This window comes from Sus scrofa, chromosome 5 (genome assembly GCF_054392235.1).
Source record: "Sus scrofa isolate SSC_HxYL_T2T_F1_AM1 chromosome 5, Sscrofa_HxYL_maternal_Yorkshire_Landrace_v2.0, whole genome shotgun sequence".
Taxonomy (NCBI): Eukaryota; Metazoa; Chordata; class Mammalia; order Artiodactyla; family Suidae; genus Sus; species Sus scrofa.
The window spans coordinates 108,163,721-108,179,981 of NC_139387.1; the positions used below are offsets into that span (position 1 = coordinate 108,163,721).

General features: G+C 38.5%; 1 protein-coding gene across 4 annotated transcripts in view; it reads right to left on the reverse strand.

Annotated features, from left to right (window-relative positions):
* PTPRQ (protein tyrosine phosphatase receptor type Q) overlaps positions 1-16,261 on the reverse strand; it is a 224,236-nt gene that overhangs the window by 131,896 nt on the left and 76,079 nt on the right. For all 4 annotated transcript variants that reach the window (XR_014804594.1, XM_084957734.1, XM_021093069.2 and 1 more), the window contains 2 exons: positions 12,279-12,420; positions 8,648-8,917 (listed from right to left, as the gene is read on the reverse strand). Coding sequence is in view for 3 of the 4 variants with exons in the window: in XM_084957734.1 (XP_084813860.1) it covers positions 8,648-8,917; positions 12,279-12,420 (412 nt within the window). In the remaining variant the exon portion in view is untranslated. The remainder of the gene's footprint in view (positions 1-8,647; positions 8,918-12,278; positions 12,421-16,261) is intronic.

Genomic DNA, 16,261 nt, shown 5'->3' on the forward strand with positions numbered 1-16,261 from the left:
TACACAATCTTTTCCAGAACTTAGAAGAGACTTGTGCTGGAAAGCTAGTATTCCCTGATACTGATTCTGAAACTGGATAAAGATAGTGAAAAAACCCATAAAACTCCAGACCAATATGGACAGAGGCAAAAAATCCTTAATAAAGTATTAGCAAGTAGAAATCAGTGATAAATAAAAATAAGCATACCATGATCAAATGGGATGATTCCAGAGACCAAAGGCTTGTTCAATATTAGGAAAATCAATGTAATCTACCATATTAACAAGCTAAAAAATAAAATCATATGAACATGTCAATCAATGCAAAAAAATTTTATATAACATTCTTGAAATGACACTATTAAAGAAAACGGAGGCTAGTGATTGTCGGGGGAGGTGAAAGGAAGGTGGGAAGGAATTGGGTGTGACTATGAAAGGGCAACATGAGAAACTGCTCTCGCTGAAATATTCTACATATTGATTGCACTGGTATATGTTGCATTGCATTGCTTGTGATATTACACAAATTATTTTTGGACAACTATGTGGTAAAATATTTTCTGGGGTATATTTTTAATTAAATTTTTATTTTGAGATAGTTGTAGATTTACATGCAGCTATAAGAATATAGAGAAATCCTGTATTCCCTTCGTCTAGTTTCCCTCAATAGGAACATCTTGTAAAAATATAATATTGTTGAATTGATATGAAATGAAAATACAGTTTATCAAAGGTGCAATTTGATTGCAGAAATCCAAGTTCCGCACTTGGCCTGTGCTGACACCCTAGAGGAGGATGCTGGGAGAGCATGAGAAAGAGGGCTGCCCATGAGGCTTCCACTGAGAAGGATAGGAGTGCCTCATTACAGCTCCCCACATGTTCTCCACTGACACAGTGGAAGAGTCTTACTACCTCCAGAAAGGGTAGAAGTTCTGGCTCCCTATCTTGCCTTTGCTGACCCCAGTCTATCAAGGATGGTTAGGGTACCTCATTACTGGCTATTGAAAGCAGAAGACGAGGTTCTTCATTGGGTCTTTGTTGTCATGGGAGGGGTGGGGCCACAGCTTTTTTCTGTAGTATTTGGATAGAGCTGTTGTGGTCCAAAAGTTTTCTGTCTTGCTAGGCTGCATTGTTTTTGTTTTTCCTTTTTTCTTTCCTTTCCTTTCTTTTCCTTTTCTTTTCTGTTTGTATGTCTGTCTTTCAATTTCTGCCCACACATGGCAGTAATGTAGAGGTGCTCTCTTGAAAGAAACCATTACAGATTTAATATCCTTAATAGTTGTAGGGCTATTCAGATTATCTATTTCATATTAGATGAGCTGTGGCAATTTAAATCAATTAAACAAAAAATTGGTTCTTTGAAAAGATAAAGTCGACAAACTTCTAGTGAACCCAACAAGGAAAAAAAGTAGTCACAAATAACCAATTATTTAGGAATGAAACCACTATGGTTTCACTATAAATTCCAAAGGCTTGGAACATCCAACTCCTGTCCCACTTCTTCCGTACAGCCTTCAATAAAATGCATTCCTCTTGAATTCTTATTTGAATCTTCAGTCCACACAATTAACTAACATATTGATGTAGGCTTGTGTTTAACTGATTTATACTTATTTGCTATGTCTTTGCAATAATGGTGGAATTATTTGGACCTGCAGAGCTGAGATCACCCATGGCATCTGGGATCCAGACTTGAACCCCAAACAGATCCTGGCCTAGTAAGTATGAAATAAGCACACACATTGGTCAAATGTTCCACACACCACAAGTATTAAAAATACTTCTCACTTGACGTTCACTTTTAAGAAAAGTATTGCATTTAATACTTAAATCTGTGTGAAATACACTTTATAGAACTCTTGAACTCCAATTAAAATAGAATGTTACAGCTCTTTCTCTCCGATCTGTGACAGTCAACTATAATGGCTTTTGTGCTTTCAGCAATTACTGACTGGTAAGTAGAGCGTGCCAGTTCACTAGCTTAGGAACAAATGGGATCGCATGATTTCCCTGCTCATTTGACTGCTCTTCATCTCACATGAGGAGAGCAGTGTCAGTGGGACACAGACAAAGCAGGAAGTGGACTTTGGAATTAGTACATCAATTTGCAACCTGGAGAAACACTTTTGCCACCTACATCAATCTATATATGGTATTTAAGAAGGATCTGAACTCTTATAAGTGATGTAAATATTTATTTTTTTAAAAAGCTGGTAAATGGAAGTCAGATATAGTCATGATCTGGGTTTGCCCAGTAACCTCTACATTGCTCAGAGACGTCCATGAAAGAGGGATCCAGATAAAGGACCAAACAAATGCATTTCTTAAATAATTGTTAGGAGAATGGAGGTCATGGCTTTGGAGAAGAGGATTGAGAGTCTCCATATATGCCATTAAACAGTCAGAGATATTTGAAAGAACCAAGAGTAGAAGTGGATAAAAACCAGGGAAGATAAACACACCCCCATTCAGTCCTGATCCACTGATACATCTGCAAGCTCAGTGGACTTCCAGTGAGTCCCTCTAAGTGCCTTTTACTCCTACTGGCCAAAAAGCTAATAAAGAAATCACTGCTAGGGAGTTCCCGTCGTGGCGCAGTGGTTAACGAATCTGACTAGGAACCATGAGGTTGCGGGTTCGGTCCCTGCCCTTGCTCAGTGTGTCGAGGGTCCGGCGTTGCCGTGAGCTGTGGTGTAGGTTGCAGACGCGGCTCGGATCCCGCGTTGCTGTGGCTCTGGCGTAGGCTGGTGGCTACAGCTCCGATTCAACCCCTAGCCTGGGAACCTCCATATGCCGCGGGAGCGGCCCAAGAAATAGCAACAACAACAACAACAACAACAAAAAAAAAAAAAAAAAAAAAAGAAATCACTGCTGAAAATGACACCCCTAAAAACCATAACTGCGTATTTCACCTTCCCTCAATTAAGTTTTGGGCCTCCAAAAGATGTAGCTTATTTTCCTCTTTTGATTTTAAATTACTGAACTTGGAAGAGCTTTAAATAAATCCAAACTATAAAATCATCTTCCGGAAAAAAGAACAAGTTTTCACACTCGATATTAAATCACCACATTTACTAAGATTGCAAAATAATATAGGTACGTGCATGCATTTCGAATTTGAGATTTTCAAAGCTAAGTCTTGCAGGCATATGAACTTGCTATAGTATTTTTATTGGTGCATATAATATATTTGGACACAAAATGTTGATAAAATTACCAGGTTTGGGGGCCTTCATCTGTATTTGCCCTATTTCAATGTGTTTGTGACAATGGAACCTGTTTAGACACTGAACACTAATCTCCTCATAAATTTGATCATCACGATGCATGTTTAACTGTGCCCAGATATGACCAAGTTTACACTGAGAAAAACACCAAATAATCCCTGGAAGGAATGTTAAGGTCAGAGACTAGGCAGTGAGGGAGTGAGCCAAATTTGATTTTACTTTATGTCAGAAGTAAGCACAGAGTCAGTGACTCAGAGCTGACTTTACACTGTGACTAATCTTAGACCCCATAAATTAGAAGTTTGCAACAGCTATAAAACTGCTTCCATTCTGAACAATGAATCTCCAGTTCTTACTAATGTCTCATCAACAAACAATTCATGTGAACTCAGATAAAGAAAAATTTTTACCCAATATTATAATCATAAATAAATTACATACTAGACCTGAAAACTAATTTTAAAAATGAAAAAAAATCATTTGAATATTTCTGAAGCAGCAATTAATATTCATGTTTCATGTGAATGACTCTCCTTAATTGAAAAAATACACTTTTACATTTGCCTGGGCAAAAAAATATCTGTAACTTCGTCTGATGGAAATGTGAAAATAACATATCGCAGGAGGAGTTCCTGTTGTGGCTCAGTGATAACAAACCTGATTAGCATCCATGAGGATGTAGGTTCGATCCCTGGCCTCGCTCAGTGACCGTGAGCTGTGATGTGGGTCGCAGATGTGGTGTGGACCATGGGTTGCTGTGGCTGTGGTGTAGACTGGCAGCTGCAGCCCCCATTCAACCCCTAGTTTTGGGACCTCCATATGCTGCAGGTGCAGCCCTAAAAGGCAAATATATACATTTTTTTCAGGGGAGTAAAACCCTTATGAAAAATTACCAATTTCATGAGAAAACAATTACATTTCTTTCTTCTACAAAAATGTGTCTATATTGCCCAAGGTCCTCCGTTAAGAACTGAGTAAAACAAAGACAAATGACAGTCTCCACAGCAAAGAATTTACAGTGGAATAGAGCAGTTCTCAAATTGCAGCACTCTCTCACCATGTATCTTGTTTAAATGAAAATCCCTGAGTCTTATTTTTTCAATTAAGATTCCATAGGTCTGAAGGAATGTATATTCTGATACAGAGAGTCAGAAGTCCAAACTCTGAGAAATAGTTTTCTTCAGTAGTAAGAGAGTACATAACACAAAATGCCCAATAGCTGCTTAATTCATTGATTTAGAATCCCTTCAGTCTCTCCTGATGTGGTCTTTTAATCCTGAGTTAAAATCCAATTCAATCTTAATAAAAGAATTTTTTTTTTTTTACAAAGACTTATCCTTAAGTTCAGGTGTCTTTCCATCAAATACACATGGCTACTTTATATATCTCAGTTCTACTCATTGAAACCCTGCCTCATTCCTGCAGCTAAGCAATCACCATGAGTACCAGCGAAGTCAATACTAAGAGTCCTCTGCCTTGGTTCTTGAGTCCTGAAGCCCTCATTTATCTCAGAATTATTGTCCTGTCTTTTGTGTCCACTTCCCTGAGACTCAGCTCCCCTCCAATGATCATTATTTTACCTGGTCCTAGGCCACCCTGATGGAGACCACCTGCCTGGATGTGCACATATTTCCTCCTTTCAGACTCTGCATCACAATGATCTGCTGCCCACCCACTGGGGAAACACCTGCTACCCCTTTCTGGACCTCGCTGACACTGTTTGCCTGTCCTCACTGCCACATATCACTTGCCATCAAAATTCCTGAATAATTTACCCTAGTATTTCCCTAAATTTACGGAGCATCAGATCATCTGGAGAGATACTTAACACTACAGCTTCTTGCTGAAAAGGAATGGATACATGTATATGTAGAACTCATTATTTTGCTGTACACCTAAAACTAACACAACTGTATAAGTCAACTATACTCCAATAAAATTTTTCTTAAAAATTCTTGGGCTTCATCGTTTTCTTTTTTTCACTTGTTTTATTTTTTAATTTTTATTTACTTATTTTGTCTTTTTAGGGCCATACCCATGGCATAAGGAGGTTCCCAGGTTAGGGGTCGAATCAGACCTGTAGCCACTGGCCTACACCACAACCACAGCAATGTCAGATCCGAGCCAGGTCTGCCATCTATACCATAGCTCACAGCAACACTTTAACCCACTGAGCCAGGCCAGGGATCAAACTCAAGTCTTCATGGATACTAGTCAGATTAGTTTCTGCTGAGCCATGACAGCAACTCTCAGGCTTCATCTCTTGAGGTTGTGGTTCAGCAAGTCTAGGGTGAAGTCCAGGAATCTGAAGTTTTACAGCTTAGTATGTCTTTGAAGACTTCCAGGCACACACATGCGCGCACACACACACACACACACATTTAAGCTGACTTTTAAGAATGAATACAATTTTGTGTAACATAGAAAGGCAGTATAGCCACTGGAAGCAAAGCAATGTGATGGTGATAAGGTATTGGATATGTTTAAAGAAGAAAATCTAATCAATTGTTATAGCAGGTGCTTAATAAATGTTTTTGAATTGAACATGCAAAATCAAATGTGCTGAATAAATGAAGTCTGGCTGCAATCATCAGCTACATGAAGAGATGTAGAGGAAGAATATAAGAATGAAAGCTAGGACTTCCTGTCATGGCTCAGTGGTTAAAGAATCCAAATAGTATCCATGAGGATGTGGGTTTGATTCCTGGCCTCGCTCAGTGGGTTAAGGATCCAGCATTGCCATAAGCTGTGGTGTGGGTCTCAGATACAGCTCAGATCCTTCATTGCTGTGGCTGTGCCACAGGCTAGTAGCTACAGCTCCTATTCAACCCCTAGGCTGGGAACTTCCAAATGCTGTGAGTGTGGCCCTAGAAAAGAAAAATAAGTAAATAAATAAATATTAAAAAAGAATGAAAGCTCGATAGAAGTCAGATTCTAATTGGTGATATATTCTGGGGTATGTTTGGTACACAATGAGAATGAGCAACACATTTGGGGCACCCTGGGTCATCTCCTACACAGAGTCCCTTTCATTGTCACCTCTATGCTTCAGATACCTAAATCTGCGTATCTAATTCTTACCCTTCAGATAAAAAATTCACCAGCTGACACATACCTACTCTAAATTGTATGTTAGAATCAATTCAATCCGAGTAAATGAGTGAAAAGATGATACTGATGGACAGGATGGGTGAGAAGGGATGATAAGTCTACTTTAAGGTGGTATTACAGGAAGCAGTAAGTCTGATATAAAATAGGGGGGCAGTCATGTTGAAGGAGAAGGGGCAACATGTGTTCACTGAAGCACAACTCACAATAGCCAAGACATGGAAATAACCTAAATGTCCATCGACAGATGAATGGTTTAAGATGTGGTGTATATACACAATGGACTACTACCCAGCCATCAAAAACAACAAAATAATGCCATTCGCAGCAACATGGTTGGAACTAGAGACCCTCATACTAAGTGAAGTAAGTCAGAAAGAGAAAGACAAACACCATGTGATATCACTTATATCTGGAACCTAAGATAACGGCACAAACTAAAACTTTCCACCAAAAATAAACTCATGGACTTGGAGAATAGGCTTGTGGTTGCCAAGGGGGAGGAGGGAATGGGATGGACTGGGAATCTGGGGTTAATAGATGCAAGCTATTGCATTTGGAATGGATAAGCAATGAGATCCTGCTGTGTAGCACTGAAAACTATATCTAGTCACTTGTGATGGAGCATGATGGAGGATAATGTGAGAAAAAGAATATATGCGTGTAAGTGTGACTGAGTCACTTTGCTGTATAGTAGAAAATTGACAGAACACTGCAAACCCATTATAATGGAAAAAATGAAAATCATTTTTAAAAAAGAAGAAGAAAGGGCAAGTTGCAGAGCCATGGCAGAAATGAATTGAGAAATCTAATTATATGTAGGTGAAATGGGAGAAAGAATCCCTCACATAAAAATGTAAGGCTTGATCTCCCACTGATTAGAGAGAACAGGTATAGAAAAGTGAGGAAGAGAAAGAAAATTCATGTAACATAAATGCCTACCTGGATATGTTTAGGGTTGTTATACCAACCAAGTCCTCAGTTAAAATCTCTAACATTCATTTGTTAGAAAACTTAAAGTTGAATTTCTATTTTTCACCAGCATTATTCATCAGTCCCTGTCTAGTGGAAAAAAAAAAAAGTGGGATCCCTTCTGAACTGGGACTCTCCTGAAAGATGAGTCACAAAGACATGGTTTGAGATAACAGGTGAAATGCATCCATTCCAGATGAAGAGCAAAAATACTGAAGTGTGAAGAAGGGATTGTAAGGATGAGAAGAAAAGGATGCTGATCTGGATGCTGAAATCAGAGAGAAGGTACACTGTGTCTTGAAGCTCTGCCTACAGCCTCGAATACAGAAAAGTGGAGTAAGACTGGGTGATACTAATTTCAAAAGGATGGAAGAATTAAAAGAGATTTCTAAGACAAAGGATCTAGATGTGCTAGAGGTAAACGATCATGTCAATACCCCCAGTCTCCATGAGGGAGGACCTCCATGGAAGTGGTGTTATCAGAAAGGAATCAGGTTTTCATTTACTATTAACGAGGAGAAAAGCAGAAGACGAAGGAGATTACGACGTAGGACAGATCACGAATGAAGGAGCACGACAGTTTCCTTCTGCATTTTAATCCAATAATATAAAAGATAAAGGCTGGTATAAAAAGAAGGAAATAGAGGAAAGTGAGTCTGACACTGCAACTACGGAATTCAAGAAAGTATCCAGAATGCTATAAAAGCAATTTAAATAAAAGACATATAGGCGTTCCTGTTGTGGCTTAACAGGTTATGAACCTGACTAGTATCCATGAGGATGTGGGTTTGATCCCTGGCCTTGCTCAGTGGGTTAAGGATCTGGCATTGCCAGGAGCTGGGGTATAGGTTGCAGATGCAGCTTGGATCCCATGGTGCCGGTGCCGTGGCTGTGGCTGTGGCCAGCAGCTGCAGCTCCAATTGGACCCCTAGCATGGGAACTTCCAAAGGCTGCAGGGTACAGTCCTAAAAAAAAAAGAGACATATTTGTGTGTGTGTGTGTGTGTTACATATTTATGTCCTATTTTCAATAATGGTAAAGCATAAATCAGTAAATATGTTGTTTGTATAATAAGAAATATACTTGTAAAAACACAATAAAGCAGATTTTTTCCTTTTTTCCACCTTTAATCTCCCATTGATGTAGAGGTGGTTCATTGTACCATACAGCTGGTCCTGAGGTAAAAATGTGTAGAATAAAAACGTATGTTAGATTTTTTAATACGTCTTTTATAGTTTTGGTTTAACATGCTATAAAGGTTACCAATGTTACTGACAAACGAATGACACAGTCCAGGGATAGTTACATGTTTCAGGTTAGTTATCTCTTTCATGTAAATTACCTGTTTCACATGCAGTTACCTGTTTCAGGTAGTGTGCTGACATTGCATGTCCTTTCATCACCTTCACCAGCCGAAGTTGAAGCTCTTATTTTAAAGACATATGAGGTATTGGCAAAAAGTTTCATGAATGTGTGCATGTGATCTTGAGGAAAGACTTTTGTAGCATTCTTTTCAACTGTTATCAGGTAATGTGTAATTATTCCGTTTGCCTTTTTGGGTGGATCCCACTTCACTAAAGCTGACTGCCAGCTAGTTGCCACACACTGGATGTTCTGCACAACATCTGGAACTTAAGAGAGAAGCAAATACCCATAGTTATAATTTCCACATACATAAGTCAATACATGATTTCATTATGTGACTGCTAGGTAAAATTACGTATATAGCAGAAGAGACAGAATGAAAATTTAACATATCAACCTTTCGATATGTGCTCCAAAGGTGAACATAAGCTGAATCAAATGGCGATTGGCCCATTTTCTGTTACCATGTTAGTGCTTACAATACTAAATCCATCACTCAACATTCCCTTAGGCCCAAGCATCAATCACATCTTCAAATCCTCAGAAGCAAATGTGTAGCGAGCCTCAAGCTCAGGCGTATGAGCTCAGGCCTATGGTTGAATCCTGCCCTCTTCATCTCTTAATCAGGACAGAGCAGTCTTAACAACACTTTTTGTTTTTGTTTTTGTTTTTAATTTTTGGCCACGCTCATGGCATGCCTAAGTTCCCAGGCCAGGGATTGAACTCAAGACACAGCAGTGACAATGCCAAGTCCTTAACCACTAGTCTACCAGGGAACTCCAAGAGCACTTTATTATAGACCTTTTTAATGCAAAGTGTAGATGTAGGTGTCTCACTGATGTGGCACATCTGGGCCTAACAGAACTAGGAAATGTGTACTAAATTAGAGGTGTTGCTTATATATCCAGACGGCTTCTTTGAAAGAATCGTGAATACCTGCTTCCTCAGTACTTTTTAAAAATCATTGGAGAGGAGTTCCCATTGTGGCTCAGTGGTAATGAACCCAACTAGCATCTATGAGGATACGGGTTCAATTCCTGGCCTCCCTCAGTGGGTTAAGCATCTGGTGTGGTGTAGGTCGAGCTGTGGTGTAGGTCACAGATGTGGCTTGGATCTGGCACTGCTATGGCTGTGGTGTAAGCCTGCAGCTATAGCTCTAATTTGACACCTAGCCTGGGAACTTCCATATGCTGCAGGGGTGGCCCCCAAAAGACAGAAATGATAATAATAATAAAATATTATTGGAGAAAAGATAATCAGCACCAGTTTTTAATTCAGTCTCAGCTTTTTCTAGAACTCTGAATTTACTTGGAAGTATCCAGTTTCTTATAGGCCCACTATATTTGGTAGATTTGGTTGACAAGAAATACCCCAACCTGCCAGGGACACAGAGAGAGGTTCCTTCTCAGGAAATGTCTGATTGTGCAATATCCCCAAATGTTAGCATGGCTTTCCTTGTTACAGTAAAAAAAGAGGATGCTATAAAGAAAATTAGCATATGGTCAATTTATGGATTAAGACAGCAAACAGTGGAAAAAAAAAAAAAAACCTGACAATCTGTCCAAAAGCATAATTATTAAAAGGACTATTCAAGTAACCTTTAACTTACCTGTAGTTCTCAACCCTGGCCTAAATTTCTATCTTTACAAACCATTCTTCTTCTGCAAAATAAAGGCATCAGAACTAAAGGAGAATAACTTAGGGGGGCGTGTGGTATTTAAAATTAAAGAGACAATTTCTTGGCTGATCCAGGGTTCTGGCAGTTAAATGTTGTTACTAATTTGCTTCCTTATTTTCAAAAACATATACCAATATTTTCATAAAATAAATTAAGAGATAGTTGATAATTTGCTTAAATTTAGATTATAAGCCTGAATTTTATGAACATCTATTTCAGTGACTCAGTAAACCTAAAAACCATTAATAAATCAGCTGGTATTGAAACATGTAAAGTAGAAAATTTTCTTTTATTCAACCAATCGAGGCATAGAATTTTGTGGAATTATTTTATTTTACTGGTAAAAAAATATGTATTGGCTTACAGAGCACTGTCTAAAGATTAGTCTTGATATTCATTAATCTGATATATGTATAACTATTTACTTATGGGTTTAACATTTTTCTATGGTAATTATATTTATAATATGCATTTCCTATGGTCGTGTCCACTTTTCACTAGAGGTCAGAGCCTAACGGTCAAGTTCAGTTTATTCACTAATTTTCTCAGCCCTTTTCATCTTATCTGCCTGAATCCTGGCTTCATCATCTGAAACATGGGAACGGGGCAAGTGAGGATAAAAGAATATTTTTTGAGTACTCGTGTGTCGGACATTCTAGTAAGAGCTGTATATGAACCGTTACACACATTTCTCACAACAGCCTTTGTGGTGGCTACTGCTAACTTTTGTGTTTCTTTCCAGTTAAATATATAAAGGCTCGGGGAGCTCAAGGTACAAACCATGCCTTTGCCAAGGTTGCACAACTACTAAGTCACAGAGTTCGGACTCAAATCCAGACACTCTCACTGCATTCAGAGCATGAACTTTTATCCACTACGAATACTATGTACTTAGCTAGGCATATAGGCATGCCACGACAAAAAATAGTATTAGGTATTTATAAATTAATGCAAAATGATCAAGTCACCAGTGAGTGGGCTCTAATTTCCATTTAGAGATTTAATAAAAACAAAAAGGAAATGCATCAAGAGGTGCCGGGGAAAAATAACTAGAAGAGGATCTTGGGCTTTCTCAATAATCACTGACCCCCTAAAAAAGTGAGGAAGAGGTGCCTTTAAACATATGATCCAGGTGAGAGAAAGCAAAGTACGTTGCAGAGCCACCGCTAAATCAGTAAGAAGTGAAAACTACTCATACACGAAGTTGAGCTGGGACACATTCGTGAACACAGGGAAGTTGTTTAATGAGACCAATGACATTACATGGACCTCACCGTCCCCTCCATACGCTGCAAATGGACCATGGGGTAAAGAGAGGCTTACGCACTCAACAGTGACCTTCACGACAAAGCTTCTTGAAGAAAACCATAGATGTCTTTCCGTGAAAATGTAACTCAACCTGTTAAATGCGACCACTGCTTCGTTTCTTCTTTCTTCCCCAGCTGTCTCAGATGGTACTAAGAATGAGGTGATTTTCACACATTTCTAGAAGCCCACTTTGTTCCTAAACTAGCTGTTTACTCTACTTCCTCAGTTCAAGATAAAAATCATGTATAAATGTGGTTCTACTTATTTCTCTTTTAATGGCCATACCCACAGCACGTGGAAGATGCTGGGCCAGGGATCCAACCTGAGCTGCGGCTACAACTTATGATGCTTCTGCGGCAACACTGGATCCTTTAACCCACTGATCTGGGCCTGAACCCACACCCCACAGTGACCTGAGCTTCTGCAGTCGGATTCCTAGCCCACCGCACCATATTTAGGGAGCTCCTAAACATGTGTCTATGTGATGGCACACAACAAGGCCCAGCCTAGCCTTAAAGCACTGAACTTCAACTTCCCTTGAACAAGTAAATGCTGATACTTTACCTTATCGACTGAGAAAGCAAAGGGAAACATGACAAATTTCAAATCAAGCATTGTAGGGTCAAAAAGCCGTGTCTAACCTGATTCTTGGGTTGTGAATTTTACTACATTACTGAATTGATTGCCATTTCCAACTTTGGTAAAGGCAGATATGCTGACAGAATAGGTGCTGATTGGTTCCAGTCCAACAACTTGGGCCTCAGTTTGCAAGCCTGAAATATTCTGAAGAGCAGAAAAAAAGTCTTAGTCACAATGCATCATCCAAAATGCAGAACTGAAAGAAATAGATCTTAGTACATCAAAATTACGTCTTTAACGTTCAATGAAAGATTTAGTAAAATTAAAAATTTTTAAACGAAACATTTATGTGTGTGCCACGGGTACGCTCTGATGATGATATCAGGATGGACTGGACACCCTCTCAGTCCTGAAGAATCTGGCAACCGCCATTTGTTTTTAAAGCTGGAATATTATGTTTTCATGTCTCCTAATTTTTACTTGGAATTACATACAGACTACTTCCATTAAATTGGCTATAATTAATGTTCTCAACTGAAATCCAACTTAGGAACCTTCAGTGCTACTTTGTTTTTCTTGCATTCGTCTAAATTCATTTTTTAATACTCAGTAGAACTCTGGGTAAATTAATTTATTCACCAGCTACTGTTTGCTAGACACTGGGAAGACAGCAGAGAACAAAACAAAACCTCTGCTCCTAGGAAGCTTAATGAGTTTTCCCAGACAACTAAGTTTCTATTTTTATACAATCTTAGGAAAATGAAAAAAGAACAAAACAGTGATGACAGTTGTTCATAAAACGATATACCTTCTCAAAGAAAATTTTACCATCAAGTACAAAATACTCATTCAGAGATAAATGTCCTAACAGAGAGAGCACTTTAATCAGTTATACAAAGGAGAAAGAAGACAATCTCCTACGCAGTATAATTTTACGAATACTGCATTATATCTGATCCAAAGTATATACCACTTTGACTTATTTATTAAACATTTCGGTAGTAGACATTTAGCAAGAATACTGACTCTCAGGGCACTTAGAGTTAGAACTATATTTTAAATTAATCTTTTACAAGTCACTGACATACTTTATGTACTCACTGTGTTATATCATTTCCCTTTGTAGTTTCACATTTACTGTGTACAAAGCACACTGTTAGATAATCAGGAGATTATAAAGATATACAAGATATGGTCCCTGCCATCAGGAACTATTATATTTATTAGAGAAAACTACCAATGACTGCTTACTGCAAAGAAATTAAACACAAGCAGGTGGATTTTGATCGGGGTTAGGAAGGGTGAGCGAATACGAGAGGAATGACCAAACTCGAGAGATCGTAATAAAAGGTATTGGAGAGCCGACAGACTGACACGAGAGCAAGTTGTAAGAGGGAGACGCAAGTGAGGGATATTCCCAAACAAAGCTTTAACAGATTTTTACGGAATACATAATTTCCTTCAGTATGTGCCAGTGACCCGAGTTACCAGCAGGCCTGGATCTTGCTGATGTCCACGGGGACTGCGCTGGATTGAGGGGAGAGCAGGGTCATTTGGAGTGGTCCTGGAATTATTCTGCTTCCACAAACTCAACCCAGTTTGAAAGGCTAAAAAGGAAACGAAAAGAAAATACAGAAGAAACAGATAGTCAGATATAGAAGTAGCCGGAAACACAGAAAGGAAAACACATTTGGAGAGAAAGCCACACAGAGGGAGGAAAGCAGATAAAGGAAACTAGAAGCTGAGAAAGGAAAAGGGATGGCATTGAAGTGGCTTTAAAGGAACGTGAAAGAAAATAAGCCTATGAAAGTTGATGGAAGACAAAATAGATGTAAAAAGAAATAACTAAAAGCGGATCTTAAAGGAAAACTGCTCCCTCCAACCCCACAAAGGATATATTTAACACTTTGTGGTATAAAGTTTACATTTTTGCTACTAGTGGAATTTTAATGGTAGCATTGCTATTGAGGAAATAGATTGTCTCAACATCATTGGCTATAACCTATTCTCATATTTAGGTAAAGGAGCACTGTCATTTCATTCTATTGCTGTTACAACTTTGAATGGAATTTGTTCAATTTTAAACTATGTGCAAAAACAACACCAGCTAACCTGTTCCTCATACGTTGGGGATTGTTCTGAATGCTTTATACAGATTTTTCCTTACAATCTTCACTTCGTAATGTATGCATTTTTATAACTCCCATTTTGCACTTGAAGAAACTGAGTCATAAGAAGGTAAGTAACTGCCCTAATGCAGCACAGTAAGTACCAAAGGGAGGGTTCTACCCAGATACTTGATGCCAGAGCCCTTAATTTACAAGCAGGTTAATGGTGCTGACGGCAGAGATCTCTGTTTTGAGAAAAAGATTGCAATACACATCCGCCCTCCATCTAATGCACGGTTACCCTAAGATGCTTACACTAAGGAAATGACTCCCTTCTCCCTTTTGGTATCTATTTCCCAGCGATCGATACAGACAAAGCAAATTAAAACACAGGAAATGCTAAGATTAAACTGGGAATAGATATTAGAGGTCAGGGTCATTAATGGAATTTCACACCGCTAGGAAACAGCCCGCATTTATGGAGAAACACAATTTGAATTCTACTCAACCTATCAGATTCCAAAGTAATCCTGATTTCCAGAAATAAAGACATTGTTTCTAATGGACATAACTTTGATCAGTGCGTTTGATTTTTATTATTCATTCTGTAAGCAACAGACGCTATAACGATATACCATCAGTAATAATTATAATGCGTATAATACTGGGGACAATGTTTACTGTAGAGTTTTTACCCTCTGCTTCCTGTAACTAAAGAGCATTCCAGTACTTCATTTGCCTTTAGGAAAAAAATAAGATCACTCTCTTAAATAAACGCCAGTTAATTACAACATGTTTTGGCAATTAAATGCTAGAAATCATAGAGGTATATTTAAGATCCTTTGTTACATCCGTTCTTTAGATGTTCATTCATTCTTGAACCTAAGAATGGAGGAGGAAAAGGGCATTCAACATTAAAATTAATTAGCACTGAAAGAAAAAGAATATTGATAGATCTTAGAAGACTTCATTAGTGTAGGAGTTTGTGCCATCTGGGGAGGTTACCAGAAATCCAAGTATAAAAACTTTTCTAAAAAGGTTGAAACATTCACTTGGTACTTCTTCTAATAACAAATGCAGCAGTGCCCCCCATTCATGGATTCGTCTCCTATGGTTTCAGTTACCGAAGTCAACCACGGTCTGAAGCTACTAGTAGAAAATTTCAGAAATAAACAATTCAAAATTTTAAACTGTGCCCAGGTCTGAAGAGCATGATGAAATCTCAGGCCATCCTGCTCCATCTTGCAGGGTGTGAATCATGTCTTTGCCCAGCATTTCCCATCCATGGGTCAGTAGCCTTTTGGGTGATCAGATCAGCTGTTAGGTATCACAGTGCTTGTGTTCAAGTCACTCTATACTTACTTATGGCCCCACGGTACAAGAGTAGTGAGGCTGGCAATTAAAAAGCCATTAAGTACTTCCTTTAAGAGAAATGATGGTAGTTCCTTGATTTAATAAGGAAAGAAAGAATATATGTGTTAAGGTCATTAAGATCTATGGTAAGAATGAGGCTTCTTTCTGTGAAATGGGGAAGGATGCAAATTTTTACTCCTTCTACTGTCATATCTCAAACTGCAAAATTTATGGTCAGTGTGTGGTAAGTGCTTAGTTCAAATGGAAAAGGCATTAAGCTTGTACAATAGGATGTTTTTAGAGAGAGAAAGCAAGAGAAACCACATTCAGAATATTCTTACTACAGTTTATTGTTATAATTTTGCTATCTTGTTATTAGCTATGGTTGCTAATCTCTTCTGTGCCTAATTTATAAATTAAACCTTAGCATCAGTATATATGTATAAGAAAAAATAGGAGTTCCCGCTGTGATGCAGTGGGTTAATGATTCTGCTTGTCTCTGTGGTGTTGCCAGTTAAATCCACAGCCTGGTAGTGGGTTAAGGATCCAGGGTTGCCACATTTCTGGTGTAGGTCAGAGATGAG